This window comes from Eriocheir sinensis, chromosome 10 (assembly GCF_024679095.1).
Source record: "Eriocheir sinensis breed Jianghai 21 chromosome 10, ASM2467909v1, whole genome shotgun sequence".
Classification (NCBI taxonomy): domain Eukaryota; kingdom Metazoa; phylum Arthropoda; class Malacostraca; order Decapoda; family Varunidae; genus Eriocheir; species Eriocheir sinensis.
Genome location: NC_066518.1, coordinates 14452545 through 14475946, shown reverse-complemented (window position 1 = coordinate 14475946; position 23402 = coordinate 14452545). Strand labels below are relative to the sequence as shown.

Below are 23402 nucleotides of genomic sequence, written 5' to 3'. Positions count from 1 at the left end.
AATTACTACGCTCGCCCCCTCCCTCCTGTCCCCCACATTATTTTAAAGGAATCGACGCCCATGAATTGAATAAATGTACTCTCCTAAGTTGAAGGCTGTGCCTCCTCCTAATCTACATAGACACGGTTATGTACAGAATAAACTTACATGCTTTTCAGTGTGGTTTAACAAGAATTGCATTTTTTAGAATTAAACTTATGAAATCTATTCCATATTCTACTGAGGATTCAAGCCATTTTGATCCCTGCTCCTCAAAGCTTCCTGAAGGCACTGGCAACAAGAGTCCATTCTGTCTATACAATTACCTTTTTAGCAATAATATGTGAAAATTACTCACTTGAACATTCTTCAAGTGAGCGAAGACTTCACACGTCCTCATGACAACTTCTTGAACAGTCTCACAGCCAACTTTACACAACAAAGCAGTGTTCTTCTGTGGGTGTGTCTGTGTGTGAGAAGAGTCACCACTCCCTTGCTGAATCCCTTGTCCTCCTGAAAGGCAAGCAAGATATGATCAATATTATACAGTACTGTATACAGTTTTATAACATTATTTGCATTTTTTCAACATTATATAAAGATTTGTAAGATTATTTGAATTACTGTGTCACACTGTTACCTGACTGTGATGTAGGAACCATTTGTCCTGTGTAGGAGCCCCGCATCATGGCTGGTGATCCACCGCTCATGGCCATGTCTAATGCGGCTAAAAGAAAATGTTACATAAGATGAATGAAGCTACTACAGGAAATTACATACTCACACATTAACCCCTTCAACACGAGGATGCGTATACTGCGTCCTTGCATGCCCCGTACCATATCCGAGGACGGGCATACTGCATCCTGGCTCACTTTAGCCAATATATGAGTTATTTTATCTCTATATTTATGCTTACATCTCAAAATTATCAATTAATTTATGTTTCTTTATGTGCATCATTTAATTTTGCATGTTTTCATATATAATACATGATGATTATGTTGAGTTTATGGCTGAAAACTTGTTATATTCTATAGCGACACTTGAAATTTGGCGTGAGCGGCGATCCCAGATACGGCACAGGACGCTGTTTTGGGCCGGCCGTAGTGAAGGGGTTGAAGTTTCAGCCTAATTGTTACAGTAAATGCACTAAAATAGGAATTATTTGAGGGGCTTCATTTGCCTCAAAGAGAATTGAGGTACCCGTTTCAAGGGTTTACCTCAAAAAATCGTTTTTTTGCGAAAAAATTCCATATAAATATAGAAAGCACGGCCTATTTAATGGTATACTATCATATATGTACGTATATAAATTGGGTCGGAAAAATGTTTTATTACCCAAAATTTTCTACACCACTCACTCATTCCTAGCTGACAACTCTGGATCATGAGTCAGAGCCATGGGGTGTTCTCTGCTTCCTCACACATCTCAGCTATCAACCCGCCTTTGTCACGCGTTGGTATACAGCATTTCCCTGCAGGAATCTCATAATTTTCGTGCTTGAAAACATGCCACAACCTTTTAAGAAGGCCCAGAGGAGATAATGCACTATAGCTGCCAGGAGGAGGCAGCTAGAAACACGAGGAACCTCTACAGCCACAACAACATCCGAGCCTGGTGTTGAATGTCATGACGCTGCGACCGCCTCTGCTCCCTCACCTAACACCTCCACCTGAGACCCGCCTCCCTATCAAGATGTCACAGAACATCAATGAAAGTATACATGGGAAGACGTGGAAGAAGTGCAGCAAAATAAAATTTTATGGTTACATAAGAGTGGTGTTTGTCGTACAAGTCACCGCGCTGGAGCACACCTTTGGTGTCCAAGCATCTTTTCACCTTCTCAAGCTAGGATTTCCTTTGTCTCCCCATATCTTGTCTGCCTTGAAACATCAAGATTCAGCAGCAGCAAAAGTAAAGATGACACAAAAGAAGAAAGGGAAAGCTTCCAGTGCTGACTAGTTGCCTGGTGGCTTCTAAACCCCAATTCCAGCAACAATGAAGGAGCTGGCACCTCCTGATACACCCATCAAGAATGGATAATATCCTTGTAAAAAAAGGGGACCAGATGCCTGGGAGTAATACTTCATGCACATAACTCTCTGAGACCTATACAGCCTTCAGCACTGTTCCTACAAAGTGATATAGATCACAAATAAGAAAAGTGGCACATAATGCGAAATAACTTCAAAAGTTCTGAACGTATCTAAAAATTTTATTCACCAAAAGAAAGAGCATAAAAAGATGTAAATTTCCGGGCCGAATTTTTGCACTATAGGTATATCTTCAAACATTAGTAGTTATGAAATTCTTTGTAGGATTTTTTGGGGGGGAAAAAAAAATTTCCTGACTTGTATATATCTTAAAAAAAAAAAAAAAAAAAAAAAAACTGGCTTCCAAATGCAAGCAATACAATGTTGTATACGGTGTTAGAAAATCATGCAAATTGGACAAAAACTTTACAACTAGTTTCAATTTTTTTTTAAGGGTGGAAAAACTGCAAAAAATGTAAAAACTGAAAAACTATTGGTTAAGATTCGTTTTAGTACCGTGCCAGTATCTCATTACCTATCTTATGAAACATCAGTAGCTCTTCATATATATTTTCTACAAACCTTCAACAGTCATGGCAACACTTTCAAAATCCAATTCAAGGACTTTTTTTTTTACTCTTGAAAATAGGGGATGTTTATGAAAGCGAGTTGCCTCCTCTGGTGCTGGCCGCGGCGATGGTGGTGCTGCCGCCGCCACAAAATAGCCCAGAGAGGATTTTGTTAGGTTAGGTAAGGTTAGCTAAGTTTGGGTTAGGTAATAATCATGCTCCATGATAAAATTTGTGGTATTTGCATAAAAATAACAGGTTTGCTCTGGCGATGGCTGCGGTGCAGCCGGTGTTGCGAGAAATAACGCCTCACAGAAATAAGTCGTATATACATATGTGGGGGGGGATTCCAGGGGGGGTGCAGCCCCCCCTGGTTAGAAGGAGGGGGTTGAGGGGGGTGCAGCCCCCCCGTTAGCAGGTCGTAAAGTTCGGTTGGAGTAGTTTAAATATGCTCCCCCACTCTAAATCCTCTGCGAGCTATTTTGAGGCTGCGGCGGCGGTACTGTCGCCGCTGCCAGAGGAGGCGACGCGCTTTCGTATACATTTTCCAGACTAAAAAAAAAGTCCTTGAATTGGATTTTGAAAGTGTTTCCGTGACTGTTGAAGCTTTGTAGAAAAGATATATGAATAGATAGTAATATTTCATAAAGTAGATAAGGAGATACTGGCATAGTACTAAAACAAATCTTTATCAAACTATTCTTTGAATTCTGCTGAAAATTGCACAGACCCACCTCAGAACAACCTCAATTAACATAAAATTAAATAATAAAAACTGGCCTAAAAATAAATATTTCAGTGAAATGGATATCTTAAGACCCTGCTCCCAACCACCCTGGGCCATGATGGGCCAAAAATTTTCAATGCACTGCTCAGGGAGATCAGAAACATAAAGAACTGTTCAGTGGACAAGTTCAAAGGAGGCCTCGATACTTTCCTGAGGGCAGTGCCAGACAAGCCACCAGTGCCTGGCTACACTGCAAATAGCTGGGCAACAACAAACTCCATACCAGACCAAGTGGCCCTCGTCAATAGGGACACCAGAGCTGGACACAGCACTGGATCACCACGACTGTGAGGCGTTGGCCTCTAGACAATACTAAGTAAACTAAGTGAGTAAACTGTAAAGATGAAGAGAGCGGCAAACCATAGACTTAAACAGATTGGAAGCAACCGCTCCAGCCCCAGCAACTGAAGTCTAACATGGCGGTGAAATTTGAGGTTCGTGTCAACCAAGGAGCAGAAAATCTTGTACCTCAGGACTGGGAAGTTCTAAGGTGGGTATCAGTGTTATGCTGTAAACCTTAAGACTTATCTGGATAATATGCTCACCAATCTCGCGTCCTGCCCACTGCACCGCGACCACCGCCTTTTCTTCCCTTGACAACCGTTACTGGTGCTCTCTGGCGGCTGTGTAGTTTTCTGGTCTCGTTTATACCTCAATCTGATTTTTTTGTTTTGTTTTTTAGGTAAAGCCGCGTGCCTGTCTTCTTCTTCGTGGGTGTTTTTCTTCTTCGTGGGTGTCAGCCGGGCCAAAACAATGATGCTGAGACGAGACCCAAGACCGAGACCGTTTTAGCCTCGCCTCACGGTGTCAGGCTGTGAATGCCATTGCCAGGGACTACAGATCTTTCCCCTTCCTTCCCTGCTATTTACCTTTCCTTCTCTGCTCTTCCCCCTTCCCTTCCTGCTCTTTCCCCTTCCTTATCTGGCCTTCCCTTCCTGCTCTTTCCCCTTCCTTATCTGGCCTTCCCTTCCTGCTCTGTCCCCTTGCTTATCTGGCCTTCCCTTGCTGCTCTTCCCCCTTGCTCCTCTAGCCTTCCCTTCCTGCTCTTCCCCCTTCCTTCTCTGCCCTTCCCTTCCTGCTCTTTCCCCTTCCTTATCTGGCCTTCCCTTCCTGCTCTTTCCCCTTCCTTATCTGGCCTTCCCTTCCTGCTCTTTCCCCTTCCTTATCTGGCCTTCCCTTGCTGCTCTTCCCCCTTCCTTATCTGGCCTTCCCTTGCTGCTCTTTCCCCTTCCTTATCTGGCCTTCCCTTCCTGCTCTTTCCCCTTCCTTATCTGGCCTTCCCTTCCTGCTCTTTCCCCTTCCTTACCTGGCCTTCCCTTCCTGCTCTTTCCCCTTCCTTATCTGGCCTTCCCTTCCTGCTCTTTCCCCTTCCTTATCTGGCCTTCCCTTGCTGCTCTTCCCCCTTGCTCCTCTGGCCTTCCCTTCCTGCTCTTTCCCCTTCCTTATCTGGCCTTCCCTTGCTGCTCTTCCCCCTTGCTCCTCTGGCCTTCCCTTCCTGCTCTTCCCCCTTCCTTCTCTGCCCTTCCCTTCCTGCTCTTCCCCCTTCCTTCTCTGCCCTTCCCTTCCTGCTCTTTCCCCTTCCTTATCTGGCCTTCCCTTCCTGCTCTTTCCCCTTCCTTATCTGGCCTTCCCTTCCTGCTCTTCCCCCTTCCTTCTCTGCCCTTCCCTTCCTGCTCTTCCCCTTCCTTCTCTGCCCTTCCTTCCTGCTCTTCCCCTTCCTTCTGCCTTCCTTCTCTGCCCTTCCTTCCTGCTCTTCCCCTTCCTTCTCTGCCCTTCGCTTCCTGCTCTTCCCCCTTCCTTCTCTGCCCTTCGCTTCCTGCTCTTCCCCCTTCCTTCTCTGCCCTTCCCTTCCTTCTCTGCCCTTCCCTTCCTGCTCTTCCCCCTTCCTTCTCTGCCCTTCCCTTCCTTATCTGCCCTTCCCTTCCTCATCTGCCCTTCCCTTCCTTCTCTGCCCTTCGCTTCCTGCTCTTCCCCCTTCCTTCTCTGCCCTTCCCTTCCTGCTCTTCCCCCTTCCTTATCTGCCCTTCCCTTCCTGCTATTCCCCCTTCCTTCTCTGCCCTTCGCTTCCTGCTCTTCCCCCTTCCTTCTCTGCCCTTCCCCCTTCCCGTCCTGCTCTTTCCTTCTCTGCCCTTCCCTTCCTGCTCTTCCCCCTTCCTTCTCTGCCCTTCCCCCTTCCCTTCCTGCTCTTCCCCCTTCCTTCTCTGCCCTTCCCTTCCTGCTCTTCCCCCTTCCTTCTCTGCCCTTCCCTTCCTTCCTTCTTCCCTTCCTTCTCTGCCCTTCCCTTCCCCCTTCCTGCTCTTCCCCTTCCTTCTGCCCTTCCTTCCTGCTCTTCCCCTTCCTTCTCTGCCCTTCCCTTCCCTTCCTGCCCTTCCCCTTCCCTTCCTTCTCTTCCCTTCCTTCCCTTCCCTTCCCCCTTCCTGCTCTTCCCCCTTCCTTCTCTGCCCTTCCCTTCCTGCTCTTCCCCCTTCCTTCTCTGCCCTTCCCTTCCTGCTCTTCCCCCTTCCTTATCTGCCCTTCCCTTCCTGCTCTTCCCCCTTCCTTCTCTGCCCTTCGCTTCCTGTTCTTCCCCCTTCCTTCTCTGCCCTTCCCTTCCTGTTCTTCCCCCGTCCATCTCTGCCCTTCCCCTTCCCCTTCCTCTTCCCCTTCCTTCCTGCTCTTCCCCCTTCCTTATCTGCCCTTCCTTCCTGCTCTTCCCCTTCCTTCTCTGCCCTTCCTTCCTGTTCTTCCCCTTCCTTCTCTGCCCTTCCCCTTCCTTCCTGCTCTACCCCCTTCCCTTCCTGCTCTTCCCCCTTCCTTCTCTGCCCTTCGCTTCCTGTTCTTCCCCCTTCCTTCTCTGCCCTTCCCTTCCTGTTCTTCCCCCTTACTTCTCTCTTCCCCTTCCTTCCTGCTCTTCCTTCCTTCTCTGCCCTTCCTTCCTGCTCTTCCCTTCCTTCTCTCTGCCCTTCCTTCCTGCTCTTCCTTCCCCCTTCCTTCCTGCCCTTCCCCTTCCTTCTCTGCCCTTCCCTTCCTGCTCTTCCCCTTCCTTCTCTGCCCTTCCCCTTCCCTTCCTGCTCTTCCCCTTCCTTCTCTGCCCTTCCCTTCCTTCCCTTCCTTCCTTCCTGCTCTTCCCTTCCTTCTCTGCCCTTCCCCTTCCTTCCTGCTCTTCCCCCTTCCTTCTCTGCCCTTCCCTTCCTTCCTTCCTGCTCTTCCCTTCCTTCTGCCCTTCCCTTCCCTTCCTGCTCTTCCCCTTCCTTCTCTGCCCTTCCTTCCTGCTCTTCCCCTTCCTTCTCTGCCCTTCCTTCCCTTCCTGCTCTTCCCCTTCCTTCTCTGCCCTTCCTTCCTGCTTCCCCTTCCTTCCTGCTCCCCCTTCCTTCCTGCTCTTCCCCTTCCTTCTCCCTTCCCCCTTCCTTCTCTGCCCTTCGCTTCCTGCTATTCCCCCTTCCTTCTCTGCCTTTCCCTTCCTTCTCTGCCCGTCCCCTTCCTGCTCCCTTCCTTCTGCCCTTCCCCTTCCCTTCCTGCTCTTCCCCCCTTCCTGCTCTTCCCCTTCCTTCTGCCCTTCCCCCTTCCTTCCTGCTCTTCCCCTCCTTCTCTGCCTTCCCTTCCTGCTCTTCCCCCTTCCCTACCTGCTCTTCCCACTTTCTTCTCTGCCTTTCGCTTCCTTCTCTGCCCTTCCCTTCCTGCTCTTCCCCCTTCCTTCTCTGCCCTTCCCCCTTCCCTTCCTGCTCATCCCCTTCCTTCTCTGCCCTTCCTTCCTTCCTTCCTTCCTGCTCTTCCCTTCCTTCTCTGCCTTCCCTTCCTGCTCTGCCCTTCCCTTCCTGCTCTTCCCCTTCCTTCTCTGCCTTCCCTTCCCTTCCTGCTCTTCCCCTTCCTTCTGCCTTCCCCTTCCTTCCTGCTCTTCCTTCCCTTCCTGCTCTTCCCCCTTCCTTCTCTGCCCTTCCCTTCCTTCTCTGCCCTTCCCTTCCTTCCTCTTCCCCTTCCCTTCCTTCCTTCCCCTTCCCCTTCCTTCCTGCTCTTCCCCTTCCCTTCCTGCTCTTCCCTTCCTTCCTGCTCTTCCCCTTCCTTCTCTGCCCTTCCCTTCCTGCTCTTCCCTTCCCTTCCTTCCTGCTCTTCCCCCTTCCTTCTCTGCCCTTCCCCTTCCTTCCTGCTCTTCCCCTTCCTTCTCTGCCCTTCCCTTCCTTCCTGCTCTTCCCCTTCCTTCTCTGCCCTTCCTTCCTGCTCTTCCCCTTCCTTCTCTCTGCCCTTCCCCTTCCTTCCTGCTCTTCCCTTCCTTCTCTGCCCTTCCCCCTTCCTGCTCTTCCCTTCCTTCCTGCTCTTCCCTTCCTTCCTGCTCTTCCCTTCCTTCTCTGCCCTTCCCCTTCCCTTCCTGCTCTTCCCCTTCCTTCCTGCTCTTCCCCTTCTCTGCCTTCCTTCCTTCTGCCCTTCCCTTCCTGCTCTTCCCCTTCCTTCCTGCTCTTCCCCTTCCTTTCTGCTCTTCCCCCTTCCTTCCTGCTCTTCCCTTCCCCTTCCTGCTCTTCCCCCTTCCTTCTTCTCTCTGCCCTTCCCCCTTCCCCTTCCTTCTGCTCTTCCCTTCCTTCTCTGCCCTTCCCCTTCCCTTCCTGCTCTTCCCCCTTTCTTCTCTGCCTTTCCCTTCCTTCTCTGCCCTTCCCTTCCTGCTCTTCCCCCTTCCTTCTCTGCCCTTCCTTCCTTCTCTGCCCTTCCTTCCTGCTCCTTCCCCCTTCCTTCTCTGCCCTTCCTTCCTTCTTCCCCTTCCTTCTGCCCTTCCCCTTCCTTCCTGCTCTTCCCCCTTCCTTCTCTGCCCTTCCCTTCCTTCCTGCTCTTCCCCTTCCTTCCTGCTCTTCCCCTTCCTTCTCTGCCCTTCCCTCCCCTTCCTTCTCTTCCTTCCCTTCCTTCTCTTCCCCTTCCTTCTCTTCCCTTCCTTCCTTCTCTCTTCCCTTCCTTCTCTTCCCCTTCCTTCTTCCCCTTCCTTCCTGCTCTTCCCCTTCCTTCTCTGCCCTTCCTTCCTGCTCTTCCCTTCCTTCCTGCTCTTCCCCTTCCTTCTCTGCCCTTCCCCTTCCTTCTTCCTCTTCCTTCTCTTCCCCTTCCTTCCTCTCCTTCCTTCCTTCTCTGTCCCTTCCTTCCTGCTCTTCCCCTTCCTTCTCTGCCTTCCTTCCCTTCCTTCTCTTCCCCTTCCTTCCTGCTCTTCCCTTCCTGCTCTTCCCCCTTCCTTCTCTGCTTCCTTCCTTCCTTCCTTCCCTTCCCTTCCTTCCTTCCTTCTTCCCCTTCCCTTCCTGCTCTTCCCCCTTCCTTCTCTGCCCTTCCCCCTTCCCCTTCCCTTCTTCCCCCTTCCTTCTCTGCCCTTCGCTTCCTGCTATTCCCCCTTCCTTCTCTGCCCTTCGCTTCCTGCTATTCCCCCTTCCTTCTCTGCCCTTCCCTTCCTGCTCTTCCCCCTTCCTTCTCTGCCCTTCGCTTCCTGCTATTCCCCCTTCCTTCTCTGCCCTTCGCTTCCTGCTATTCCCCCTTCCTTCTCTGCCCTTCGCTTCCTGCTCTTCCCCCTTCCTTCTCTGCCCTTCCCTTCCTGCTCTTCCCCCTTCCCTTCCTGCTCTTCCCCCTTCCTTCTCTGCCCTTCGCTTCCTGCTCTTCCCCCTTCCTTCTCTGCCCTTCGCTTCCTGCTCTTCCCAATTCCTTCTCTGCCCTTCCCTTCCTGCTCTTCCCCCTTCCCTTCCTGCTCTTCCCCATTCCTTCTCTGTCCTTCCCTTCCTGCTCTTCCCCCTTGTAGGGGTTAAGTTTTTTTTTTGGTATTTCGTTGGGGATATACCCCAATGGAGGAAGGCGGTGCATGCCGCGCAAACCTCCAGACGGCTGGTAGAGAGATACCCAATTCTTTCAAGGAGGAGGCCCAACAACGAGGCTGAGGGTGTCGGAAAGAGCCCACCTTTCCACCCCCATGACACCAGATAGGTCTCGAACTCACGCTCTAGCATCCCGCCGAAGCGCAAGGCGGAGACTCTACCACGGGACCACGGGAGCCCCCCTTTAGGGAAAGTAATGTGGTTTTGAAGAGGGGTTATGTGGGGATGGGGAGGGGTTATGTATGATTGTGGGGGTTTATGTGGGGTTGTGTGAGGTTATGGAGATTAACTGGGGTTCTAGGGGTTGGTAAGGGGTTATGTGGGGTTGTAGGGGGTTGTGGAGGGGTTAACTGGGGTTCTAGGGGATGGGGAGGCATTATGTAGGGTTGTAGTGGGTAGGAGAGGGGTTATGTGGGGTTGTAGGTGGTAGGAGAAGGGTTATGTGGAGTTGTAGGTGGTATGAGAGGGGTTATGTGGGGTTGTAGTTGGTAGAAGGGTTATGTGGGGTTGTAGGTGGTAGGAGAGGGGTTATGTGGGGTTGTAGTGGAAAGAAGAGGGTTTATGTGGGGTTGTATGGGGTAGGAGAGGGGTTATGTGGGGTTGTAGTTGGTAGAAGGGTTATGTGGGGTAGGTAGAAGGGGTTATGTGGGGTTGTAGGGGGTAGGAGAGGGATTATGTGGGGTATGAGAGGGGTTACGTGGGGTTGTAGTGGGTGGGAGAGGAATTATGTGGGGTATGAGGGGTTATGTGGGGTTGTAGGTGGTAGGAGAGGGGTTATGTGGGGTTGTAGGGGGTAGGAGAGGGGTTATGTGGGGTTGTAGGGGTAGGAGAGAGGTTATGTGGGGTAGTAGAGGGTAGGAGGGGTTATGTGGGGTTCTAGGGGTAGGAGAGGGGTTATGTGGGGTAGGAGAGGGGTTATGTTGGGTTGTAGGGGTAGGAGAGGGGTTATGTGGGGTAGTAGGGGGTAGGAAAGGGGTTATGGGGAGTTGGAGAGGGGTTATGTGGGGTTAAAGAGGGTTGTGAAGTTGTTATGTGGGGTTGTAGGGGGAAGTTGGGGAGGGGGTATGTGGGAAGTTGGCAAGGGGTTATGTGAGGTTGTGGGAAGTTGGGGAAGGCTTGTCACTTCTGTGGGGCTGAGAACAAGTTATGTGGGGCTTGGAAGGGTTGGGGATGGGTTATGTGAGGTTGGAGGGGGGTAATGTGGAGTTGGAAGAGGGTTATGATGGGTTTAGGGGAGGATTTCAGCAGCAACACATGGCATCTAACAGGGAATCAGTATTTATGCTCATTATAGTTGCTGTGGTCAGTAAAATATAATACATACAGTAATATCAATGTGCGTGTGTGTGTTTTTGGAGGTTAAGTGGGGTTTTGGGGGCTATATAGGTTAGGTTAAGTTTAGGGTATCTTCAAATACATGATAGTTAGCACCTTATGGTATAAATCAACAAAGAATGACCTCATATTGTTGTATAGAAAGTCTCGTTGGTAAGGAAGCATATATGAATTTTCTGAGTCAAGACCTACAGTGTTTTGGTTTTGTTAAGTTATGTAAGGTTAAGTTTAGGGTATCTTCAGATACATGATAGCCACCACCTTATGGTATAAATCAAAATAGAATGACCTCACATTGTTGTATAGAAAGTCTCATTAGTAAGGAAGCATATATGAATTTTCTGAGTCAAGACCTACAGTGTTTGTTTTAGTTTTGTATGGTTAAGTTTAGGGTATCTTCAAATACATGATAGCCAGCACCTTATGGTATAAATCAACAAAGAATGACCTCACATTGTTGTATAGAAAGTCTCATTAGTAAGGAAGCATATATGAATTTTCTGAGTCAAGACCAATAGTGTTTGTTTTGGTTATGTTAGGTTTAGTTTAGAGTATCTTCAAACACATGATAGCTATCACCTTATGGTATAAATCAACAAAGAATGATCTCACTTTGTTGTAAATATAGAAAGTCTCATTAGTAAGGAAGCATATATGAATTTTCTGAGTCAAGACATACAGTGTTTAACGGAAATTTCTGTATAAAATTACCTCCCGTTTAATCTTTTTTTTTAATAGGGAGAGATTAGCACAATTTGGGTAATTTGCACTTGGGTTATTATTTAAGTATACTATTATGATTCAAATTCGAGATGGTCGAACTAATTAATGGGAGAATTAACTTTTATACCAGCGATTCGAAGCTGTTGTATTGGCTGATGTGCCAGATAAGTGACGTCACGTGTTGAAGCTTCGAAGCTTCAACGTAACTCATGACACGTGTACTTGAGGCACAAAGCCAGCTTTAATACTTAGAACCCCGATCCGTCAACACCTATGGACGTGGCTGTCTCGCCTTCGCCACTGCCTGTTGGATTTTTTCTTTTGTACATATGTTGTATGGAAAGTCTGCACATGAATTTTCTGAGTCAAGACCTATAGTAACTGTTTGGGGTTTTATTAGGTTAGGTCCGGGGTTGCTGATTTTTTATTTAATGTGTGTGTGTGTGTGTGTGGGGGGGGATTAGCCAAGCAAAATGGCAGCACAATAAAACTTTTGCCTGCACCACTACTTGACTGGGACCAACCACCAGCTCCATCAAGAAAGGTTTACTGGCACTGTGGGCCGAATGTAAAAAAATAAATAAATAATAAAAGATCCCAATAAAGGGTAAAAATGGGGGCATATGCTATAGCTGAGCATGGCCACAGTGCTCATCTCCTTAGCATTGGCCCTTGAGCCTGAGGTGGGAAGAACCCATTATCCCAGGACAGGGTCAGAGTGACATCTAGGTTATCACAGATTACCTTCCCCTGGTTTTCCCAGGCACACATTTATTGACCAGCCAGAAAGGAAGGATGAACAGCTGGATGAGCTGCACACTGACTGCCCAGGCTGGGATTCAAACCCGAGCCAGCATATTCGTCGCGAGGCACGCTAACCACTAGGCCATGGAGGCATAAGGGAAAATATTCAAGGTTGAAAAACTTGCCATATGAAGACAGACTTAAGCATTTAGGGTCATTCTTACAGACGTTTCCGAATGTTCGGAAGATGGTCCCTGACACATTCGGGTGGCTTCTACAGTAGTAGTAGTAGTAGTAGTAGTAGTAGTAGTAGTAGTAGAGGTACTAGTATGACTACTACTACTACTACTGTAGAAGCCACCCGAACGTGTTAGGGACCGTCTTCCGAACATTCAGAGACGACTGTAAGAATGGCCCTTAATGCTGCCAGTGTCATCCTGATAAGAAAACAGTTACAACAACCAAATGAACTTAAGTTGCTAACCTATGGTTGTACTGCACACATGCTAAATGTTCTGGCTCATTATTTGGAAATCATAGAAGAACATGTGGTTCATGTTGTACAACACTTTTGAAACCATCACTCTGCCTCAGCAAGATACGTCAGTAAGGTGGTCAATATCTTGTTCTACTCCAGGACACTAGATGGAGCATGTGTAGATGATTGAAGATATATGTAATGAACTAACCAGCTCATGAAAATTTGTGAATTTAATGATAAGGAAAATATTGACATCAAAGTTAGAATGTTTTCTTTGTTTATTTTTCCATCCATATTTCCATCAATGTCATTAAAAAACATCATATGACTTAAATCAGTGATTTTCTTAAAAATTCATATGATTTAAATGTTGATTTAAATCACACTACAAAAATATTTTGATAAACTAATTTTTTTTTTATCTACTAATTTCAAACAGAAAATAACGAATATATCATCCTTCCAAGGCACCCTGTGGGCTCCATAATAAGACTCTGAGGATACCATGACGGCCATGAACGATAGGTTGGGGACCACTAAACTAAAACCTCTCTTGATGGCAGACTTCATGCATCTAATATAGTCAAACCTCTATAACTATAATTAATTTAGCCATGTGTCTTCCTCCCAGAGCAGTGCACTTCCTTTAGTAAGGGTGGCAGCTGTAGATAATGAAACAATTGGTTACACAAGCAAAAAGATTGGGTGCTATGTCTTAAAAGATTTCAGAGATCCACTGCTGAGACAACCAAGATCACTCTGATCACAAGACTGTGTGTGTTGCCCCATCCTTGTGCACTGTGGACACACAATATGTTATTTAAATACCTTACAAAGTAAAATTAACCCTTTCCTTGCGCGCGGGACGGGACGCGACTATCCCCTCAGGCGCAGTCAGACAGCCTAATGGGGGGTCTCTTTTAACCTCTGTATCTCTAAAACTATTTATCACAGCTAAAAAAACAAAAACACCATTGGAAAGAGGAGGTCCAGATCTATAGGAGCAGTTATGTATGCCTCTCTTGCGAACGTACATGCACGTTCAGGGAGTGTTGAATGTTAACACTTACGTCGGTGCGTGCGGGATGATCAGCCATATTGAGAGAACTGCGGACATCTCTCCTTCAGATTCTGGCAAGGGAATATTGCCAACTGCAGTATTTACAACTATTTGGTCAAAGAATCAGTCAGGTGATAGGTGAAGCTATGCAAAAATGCCACTATATTGGGCAAGAACATCCACCAGTTACTCGTCCGTAGATTTGCCGCGCTGGGCTGATATGATTTTCCACCAAATTTAGTGAAGAACCCACTCAATTGGCAATCCTGTGTTGTGAGAATTAGTGTTGGAACACTTTCACACGCGGGAGATTTGAGTGCAAGTGGAGCTCGCAGCGAGCGTTTAGCACCACCAGCAAATACGCCTAACGCTCGCTGCGAGCGTTTAGCATTGAAAGGGTTAAGGGGTTTCTATTAAGAGATGATATTAAATAACTCCCTAGTGGCTTATATTCAGCCTATACATTATTTTAAACTTTTTTGAAATCCAGAAAATTTTCCAAATATATATTTCATATGAAATGAGCCTGAAAAAAAAAAGATGCGGACCAAGTTCCTAACCTCGAATGAATCCCTTGGTCTCCTGAGGAGGCAGAGGTAAGCTCATTGAAAACATACTTGACTCATATATCATCCTCCTCTTCTTCATCATAGGTCACGTAGTCATTCAACATTCCTGAAAAGAAACAGTATTTGATTTTTCACTGCAAGCAATCCTATTCATATCATTCCAGTTACAGTGTAATTTTGTGGGCTTATAGCTATTACAATTTTCTATTACATGAGCCAACCCAAATTACAATCTTAATGCTGTTCCCTTTACTCTTAATTTTGTGGTGCTCAGTAGCAGCAGCATTGGAACCATTTCTTTTACTCTTTTGCCTTTATATCAAGTATATCTCCTTATAAGAATGAGAGAGAGAGAGAGAGAGAGAGAGAGAGAGAGAGAGAGAAAAAAAACACAAATTAATATGGATCTCATGAACAATCTTCCTTACTTTGGATTAATGGAGTTTTTTCAGTATTAATTGGTGTCAAGTTGAGAGCCTCCTTTTCAGCTAGATGGCTGTGGTCCTGTGGAAAAAAAAAAAAAAAAAAAAAAAAAGCATTAGTAGACACATGAATGGAGATCATTCTATATAAATTGGTAGTCTCTTTCTTACTTATGTTCAGGTCAGAGAAGTGGATAATTCCGAATATAAGTGAAGTGTGACAGGTGGCAATTATTTCAGATAGATATTCAAGCAACTCAAATTTGACTTGATTTTCCCTTAGTCCAAAAATATTAATTGTGCGAGATATTTATCAAAAGTTTCTGATGTGAAAAAATATGAATGTTTGAAGGTAGGAGCGAGTATCTTTGAGAGATTTTTTCTTCTTTGTTTTGTTACCCTTGAGCTGCTTCCCTTGCTGTAAAAATAAAATAATAAAAAGTGAAAATAAGGATAAGGGATTAACCTCCTCACACTCCCTTATGCTTTCCTCATCAAACAGAATCAAGGCTGAGTCCTTTTCTAAGAGCCGGGTCAGGACCTCTAATATGCAACACATCACTAAAAATATTAATAAAACTGCTATAATTATCAACCATCACAATGTTCAAATTCCAGCAACCTGACACTCACCATAGTTCTAAGGACTTGCACATCATCAGTGTCGGGAAGAGCATCAGTGTCACGGGTTCTCATTTTGCTCAGATGGTGTTTGATGGTCAGCTCCTCTATCTGGAGGATCAAAAGGGGTAAAAATATATATGACAAAATGGTATTACTATTGTGTCCCATTACTTCCTTATCAACACTTGTCCTGGACTATTCTTGATAACTAGTACTGTAGTGTACAATCAATTCTTACTCAGCTATTGTGTATTAGGCATAGAAAATTTTAATATTGTACACTTCAATTAATATTTTCACCAAGATTTTCTTGAAAGTTAATTATGCATTCTTTTGATGAAAAATAGGAAATATATATCTACTTTTGTGTTTTATAAGCAATGGTATTAGAAGCTTCACTGTTGAAATCAATGAGCTTTCACTAAGAATTGTACATTGATATCATGCAGCAAACTTTGCCTGAAAAATTTAAAGCAAGGTTAAAAATGAAAGAAAACACATGTTAGTTGCTGACCTGTAGAGCATGCAGATTATCTTTGTACTTCCTCAAGATTTTCTTCAGCACATCCTCTTCTTTTTTTAGCCTCTTGAGCTTTGTTACACGTATCCTTTCTTTGTAATGACCCTGAAAGGAAGAAAAACAACGTAAATGAGTAAACAAGATCCTGTACCGTTGTCTTCCTTGTTAACCTCTCCGCTGCGATTGGCACGGATTTGGCCTTCACTGGTAGCCTGGTAACATATACTTCCAGGTTTTTCTCTGCCTCTGTGGTGGATAATGGAGTGTTTCCCATGTGGTAGTGGTATGCTGGATATCCCCTCCCAAGGTGCAGGACTTTACATTTTTCTTCACTGAACTGTAGCAGCCACTTTTTGTTTCATTCCTGTAGCTTGATGACGTCTTCTTGTAGGAAATCTGCAGTCAACGGGTTAAGGGCTCCATCACTACTATGATCACTATTGTTCCATCCACTGTGTATTCTATCTACCCATTTCTATCCACTGAATACTATTTTTATTTCCATCTATCCATTTTTTTCAGTTTTTCTGACCATTGTATACTGTCTATCATAGTCACTATTATTTTTTCCTTCTATCATATAATCTAAGGGCCATTTCCATAGTCCAAAAAAGCAAGTAGGGATTATTCACGAAAGGGTAGCCTACTAATTTCGAGATGGTGACTGCTTACTTCTGGACAAAATATGATGCTGTTTATTGTGGAGATAGTATTTTTCTGCAGAAATCACTAAATGATTGACTTTTCAATGCCTTTTGAGCACCCGCCACCGCCGCTGCAAAATTGGGTAAATGTCCAGAGAGTTGCCCATCTCACTGCGGTACTTCTCACCCCAACCATGGGTTAGATCTCATAATTCTATGCATTTTGAACCCCATATATATGCCTCGCAAATTGATAGAATCGCTGCTAGCGATTTTTGAAAAGTTAGTGAGTTTTTTGCGGTCGCCTCAGGGCGTCACGGGGGGGACTGGGATATGAGACAGGTCCACCACGCGTGGTTATTTTTTTTTTTTTAAACGCACCTTTACCTAATACTATACCCGGCCCAAACCTTCACAAATGCCTTTGAGTAAAGGTGCGTGTTCTAAAAAAAAAATAACCACGCGTGGTGGACCTGTCTCACATGCGTGGGCTAATCGCTAACTAAGCGTACCATCGCTACCCTAGCGTACCACCGCTAACCGGATCGTTGGCAACGCTGCTCACATTGCAATGGCGTCGCCATGTAAACACATCGCGTGTGTATAATATGCCTTTTCACTACCTTTACCACTTTTCCATTACTTTTAAGTTTTTCCGCCTTCATATTATGGTTAAGGGACATGTATTTCGTCCCTTAAGTACAATATGGAGGCGTAATATCGTATTTTGGAGGCGCAGAGTGATTTTCAATAATTACCAAAACACTAACTTTTCAAAAATCGCTAGCAGTGATTCTATCAATTTGCAAGGCACATATATGAGGTTCAAAATGCATAGAATTATGAGATCTAACCCATGGTTAGGGTGAGAAGTACCGCAGTGAGATGGGCAACTCTCTGGACATTTACCCAAAATTGCTTGCAGAGAGGTTTAACTTGGGGGACCCGTGGGAAATCGGGGGGGGTTGGGTGGGGGAGCATATTTAAACTACTCCAACCAAACTTTACATAACCTAACCTCTAACGAGGGGGCTTCGCCCCCCTTGACCCCCCCCACATGTATGATGCGCCGGTAAAACTAAAGAAGTACAACAGTATGTGAGACCTTGGAAAGGTTATTATTCTCGTGGGGGCAATATTGGAGGCGCGTAGTGAATATGCGACTTATTTCTGCGAGGAGGTATTTCTCGCAACACCGGCTGGACCGCCGCCGTGGCCGCCGCCAGAGGAGGCTACCCCTTCGTGAATATCATCCCAGCAAGTTTGTAAGGTATTATTTTAATGTTTGCCAATACCTCATTTCCATGCATAACCAACTGCTCTTCTGTTGTCGTACATGTATTCAACTAACCATAACAACCTTCAAAACTCCCGGAAATCGACAGGAAAGATTAAAAAATCAAGACAACTGAAAATAGCCATGTATAAATGTAGACTGGATAGCTACAGGGACGGAGAGTGAGAAGGAGGCAGAAGCAGCGGGGAAGGTAAGGCAGGGTGCAGCAACTCCAGAAAGTCCAGAAGAAGGCAAAGGAGCAGCAGCAGAGAAACAGGAGGTAGTAACTACACCAGAGGTAAGTGTGGAGGAGGAAGTTTCATCAACAGGCCCACCAGCGAGGAACAGGGAAGCCGCAGGAGAGACAACAGGGGTCCAGACAGGAGGGGAGAAGGGAGCAACAGGAAAGACGTCAGGGGTTAAAGAAGGGAGAGAAACAACAGCAGCAACCCAGACGGCAGGGGTGAGGAGAAAAGGAGCAGCAGAAGTCAACCAAAAGAACGAGTCTGGCCAGCACTTCACCCCATGGGTCGGGGTGGGGAGCCAAACCTGGCAGAAGGTGCAGGATGGGCGGCGAATGAGAAGAAGGCCAGGAAAGCTGCAGCAACGGCTGTGGCTGTTCAGGGACAGCATCCTGAAGGGGGTGGGAAAGGAGATCCACTTCCTAACAGATGGCTTCTACAGGATAATGGACAGGACCGAAAGTGGTGCCAGAATAGAAAAAATCAAGGGCATAGTGGAGGAGCACCTACCGGAAATTCTACCAGATGACCTAGTCGTGGTAGAAGGAGGAGGAAATGGTCTAGAAACTGTGGGTGAAGAAAGAACGGTGCAAACGCTGAAGGAAATAGTTCAGCGAGTGAAATCACGGGTTCCAGGAAAAGTGCTAGTGATGAGTGTGCCGAGGAGGCGAAACAAGGAGGGCACAGCGTATGAGTGGAAAAGGAAGTGGGTGAACACACAGTGCGTGAAAAAGACTGAAGAGTGGCAGTGTGACGGTCTTCAGCTCAGTGAAAATATGGCCTGGAAAAGAGTGTGGGCAGGAGATGGAGTGCATCTGTCCACCATTGGAAAAGTGTGGGCAGGCTGGAACATAGTGGAGTGGGCGCAGTACAGAGGAGTTGAACAGGAAAGAAAATAGCATGAGGCCATGAGAAGGCAGATGTGTTTCGCCTTCCTGAACACGAGAGGCTGGAATGAAGGGAAGTGGAGAATTTTGTTGAAGGAGAGTGAAAACATTGAGGTGATCGGAGTAGGAGAAACGGGGTGGCATGACAGGGTACAGTGGCAGGAAGGTGACTGGCTGTGTATAGGGAGAGGAAGGAAAGTAGGAGAGAAAAAGGGAGGAGTGGGTGTGATAGTGAAGGAGAGGGCGGGAAGAAAGGTAACGGAGGTAGACTTATTGGAAGAAACTGAGAAAAAGTTAGGATACAACAAGGGAGATCTGATCACAGTTAAGGTGACAGACCTGAAGGAAGAATGGTGGGTGACAGTGGTATATATGGGAGTAGAAGGGGCAGAAAACCGGGAGGAAAATAGGAAGCTGTATGGTGCATTAATGGAAATTAGCGGCAGGGTAGGAAAAGAAAAGTGGATTGTAATGGGAGACCTCAATGGACACATAGGCCTAAATAATGCACCAGTCAACAGAAATGGGCACATGTTGCTAGAATTTGCGGAGTCAGCTAATTTGAAAATTAAGAACTGGGAGCTTGAGGACCCAATAACTTGGAGGGACAGAGGGGCAGCATCAGCTATAGATTATATCATGGCAAGTGAGGCAGTGGAGAAAAGCAAATGTAGGATATGGAAGGAAGAGGAGGTAGATATATCAGACCATATAATGATAGGTGTGACATGTGGAAAGGGAGGGAGGAAGGAACAGGAACAGGAGATGAAGACAGAGTGGAAGACAAAATGGGACACGCTGAATCCCGACTGGGAGAAATATAAGGATAACCTAGATGGAAAGCTATGTAGGGAAATAGAGAAAGGCAACAGGACAAGTGATCAGTGGGAAAAACAGGTAAAAGAGGTAATAGCAGAGGAGGCAAAGATATCAATAGGTATAAAGAAGTACAAGGTAGGAAAAAGGAGACTGAAAGGCTGGTGGGATGAAGAAGTAGAAAAAGCAATAGGAGATAGAAAAAGAGAAAACAGAAGGCAAAGAAAGTTGCGGAAATTGACAGAGAAAGAAGGGGAGCAGCACAGACAGGAATGGGAGGCGGGGATAGCAGTTATAGGAAGGTGCAGAAGGCGACACAGATCTTAATTAATAAGAAGATTGCTGATTGGGAGAGACTGCAGGCAGAGAAACTAAACAATCTACCCCGAGGAGAGAGAGAAAAAGAAGGGTGGAAAAGACTGAAGAGGAACCTAGGAGGGAAAGAGGTAGATCAGAGGGTGATACTGAAAACAGAGGGCAGGGAGACTGGAACAGAGGAAGAAATAAGGTTAGTAATAGAAAAGTACTGGAGTAAGGTAATCAAGATAGATACAGGGGATAGAGGAATAGAGAACATGGTAATCTACAGTGACAGAAAGGAAATGGAGGAGGTAGGAATAGAAATAGGGGAGGTAGAGCGAGCACTGAAAATGTTGAAGAATGGGAAGGCGGCAGGAACAGATGACATTATAGGAGAATTCCTCAAGTATGGAGGAGATGCAGTCAAGAAGGTTATTTTTAATATCTGCAAGGAGGTTCTGGAGGAAGGGGAGGTACCACAGGACTGGAAAAAGAGCAGGGTAACTCTGATACACAAAGGAGGGGGAAAGGATAAAGCAGAGATAGGAAATTATAGGCCAATAGCTATCATGAACACCATGGCAAAGGTGTTTGGAATAGTAATAAACGAAAAGCTTAAGAACTGGATAGAGATGCAAAAGGTGCTTGGAGAGGAACAGAGTGGATTTAGGAAAGGCAGAGGAGGGCTGGAAAATATATTTACCTTAAAAGAGATTATTGAAAGGAACAAGTTGAAGAAGAAGGAGTTATACCTAGTATTCATAGATCTTGAAAAGGCGTACGACACAGTGAACAGAGAAAAGCTCATTAGACTGCTAGGACATGTAGGTGTAGATGACAAGATAGTAAATATAATACAGAGCCTATATGAGGGAAATGAGGTGCAGTTCACGTTAGGAGACGTCACTACTGGGTGGTTAGAAAATAATGTAGGAGTCAGACAAGGCTGTGTGATGTCCTGACGCTTTTCAACATGTACCTCGAGGAGCTGATAGTGAGAATTAGGAAAGCCGGGAAAGGGGTAGAGATAGGAGGAGAGAAGTTAGGGTGCCTGGCTACGCTGATGATGTAGTGTTGATGACGGAGAGGAAAGAGGAGATGGAGGAGATCCTGCACATAGCTCAGGCATATGGGAGGAGTGGGACCTGAAATTTAGTGAAAGAAAATGTAAGGTTATGGAGTTTGGTAGTGGAGGCAGTAACCAATGGGTACTAGGAAACAACGTGCTGGAGGTAGTCGATAAATATATGTACTTAGGAATGGAGGTTAGCAAGGAAGGCATAGGAGGGGAGAAACAGAGGAAAGTGAATGAAGGGAAGGCAAGGAGGATGTCAGGGATGATAATAAATGGAGGCAATAGAGTAGTAAACAAATATGATGTAGGGCGAAGTCTGTGGAAAGGAGTAGGTGTACCATATTGCCTCTATGGATCAGAGATAACGCACTACAGAGAAGGGGACATCGCACAGCTAGAAAAGGTTCAGAACACAGTAGGCCGGTGGGGATTAGGAGCCCCTAGGAGCACAGCGGTAGAGGCCGTCAGAGGAGATATGGGATGGAGTACATTCAAGGAAAGAATTGTAAAGGGCAAGTTAGGCTTCCTTAAGAAAATTGAAAAGAGTAGTGAGGAGAGATGGGCAAAGAAAATACTGCAAGAAAGTGGAAACAAGTCCACCTGGGGGAAAGAGTTAGAGAGGTGGAAAAGGAGAGAACACCTGAGGGAAGAGTGGAATGAAATGGAGATCAGGGATGTGAAGAAGGCAGTAGAAAGGAACGGACAAGTCAAATGGCAGGAAGGAATGAGTGGCAAGTCAACGCTAAAATGGTACAGCAGGAAACAGAAACCAGAGGGAGTACACTGGCATGTAGGAGACTGGGGGAGCAAACTATTGTTTAAAGCAAGAACAGGAACCCTGGAGGTAAACGGCAGGAACAGGGACGGGGGAAACCAGGACTGTAGCTGTAGGACGGGGCAGATGGAAACAGTAGAACACCTAATAGTGGAATGCAGCAACTATGAGCGGCAGAGAGGGGAGTTGGTGGCAGGAGTAGTGATGGTAATAGGCGGAGAGGAGTGGGCTAGGAGACTAGAGGAGGAAAACGGGGCGATCTGCACGGTGTTGGGGCTGTATGGAGACAAAAAGGAAACGGAAAGAAGAATGGTAAAGTTGGCAAAAGTGTTCCTCGCGCAGTGCTGGGAAAAAAGGGCACAAATGTCCGTATAAGTGAATATAAGTGGCTTTATTTCAGATTAGAAAATTACATAACGCTGAAAAGAAAGTTGTGTGAATAAGAAGGGAGGAACGAGAGGAGGAGGACCTAAGAAGCGATACAAAGCGTTACAGGTCAAAAGAAGAAGAAGAAGAAGAGGATGACAGGTGGTAGTGTGGGGGAATCTGGAGCTGCCTTGTGTAGGCCATTACGCCTCTTGCAGTCTCCCCATGTTCTTATGTTCTTATGTGTAGCAAACGAGCAGCAGTTGATCAGCGCGTTAATAATCCATCCAATCTCAACCCAAATCCTTGTATAGAGTCCGATGCTGTATTTAGAATGTGAGAAACTGGAGGCTGTGAAATACAATGATGTGTGACTTCCAAATTAACAATCCATGAATCAATATATAAATAAATAGATAATTCACCTTCAGCTTGGCCGCGTTCATTGTTTACATTTGAGGCTGGCAGGCTTCCCACACTCCTCGCCTCTGCCCTACTAGACTTCTTCTTCTTCTTCTTCTTTTGACATGTAACGCTTCGTATCGCTTCTTAGGTCCTCGATTCTTCTCAGTACTTATGACTTCACACCATGCACTTAATTACTTCACAGTGCACACTTATACACTTCACCCTAAGCTGATGTTTTTTTCTGCTTTTTTCTTTCAACATTCTACTTTTCTTTTCACTTCACTTTCACTGCACAGTTAATTCTTCTCAGTACTTATATGACTTCACACCATGCACTTAATTACTTCACAGTGCACACTTATACATTCTACTTTTCTTTTCACTCCACTTTCACTGCACAATTAATTCTTCTCAGTACTTATGACTTCACACCATGCACTTATATAATTACTTCACAGTGCACACTTATACACTTCACCCTAAGCTGATGTGTTGTTTTCTGCTTTTTTCTTTCAACATTCTACTTTTCTTTTCACTCCACTTTCACTGCACAGTTAATTCTTCTTTCCCAACAGCATGCCAGGAAAAATTTGGTGTAGGGTATTAATTTCACTGCTTTCCCCTACTAGACAACATTAGGGCATAAAGGAAATGTAACTAAGGCAAGGAATGATGTGAAAACTAAAACTAGAAATACATTGACGTAAAAAATCATCAAGAAGGCAAAAAAATTAGTATTGAATTAAGTGAAAGTGTTGAAACGAAGGAGGTAACAGAATAGACAGAACCAGAAAACTGTAAAGGACATGTGTGTATATAGATAGGCAGATAGAGAAGGACCTATACGAAGCAATAGAATAAATATACAGGTCAAAAGGAGTAAAAAGAAGAGGAAGAGGGAAACGAAGAAGGTATAGACAGACCCAGAACAAGAAGAAAAAAATAAATGTAAAGGA

At 45.7% G+C, this 23402-nt stretch overlaps 1 protein-coding gene across 2 annotated transcripts in view; it reads right to left on the bottom strand.

Moving 5' to 3' along the window:
- LOC126996627 (mediator of RNA polymerase II transcription subunit 30-like) overlaps window positions 1–22615 on the bottom strand; it is a 43069-nt gene extending 20454 nt beyond the window's left edge. Inside the window, exons 1-7 of one of the 2 annotated variants that reach the window (XM_050857308.1) lie at window positions 22464–22615; window positions 15652–15762; window positions 15147–15245; window positions 14520–14595; window positions 14083–14197; window positions 620–706; window positions 338–492 (exon numbers count right to left, since the gene is read on the bottom strand). In XM_050857308.1, coding sequence (XP_050713265.1) covers window positions 338–492; window positions 620–706; window positions 14083–14173 — 333 coding nt within the window. In that variant the 5' untranslated portion in view covers window positions 14174–14197; window positions 14520–14595; window positions 15147–15245; window positions 15652–15762; window positions 22464–22615. Of the gene's footprint in view, window positions 1–337; window positions 493–619; window positions 707–3917; window positions 4173–14082; window positions 14198–14519; window positions 14596–15146; window positions 15246–15651; window positions 15763–22463 lie in introns of those variants that run through there. The other variant, XM_050857309.1, reaches the window with a different exon arrangement.
- Between the last annotated feature and the right edge of the window lie 787 nt (window positions 22616–23402).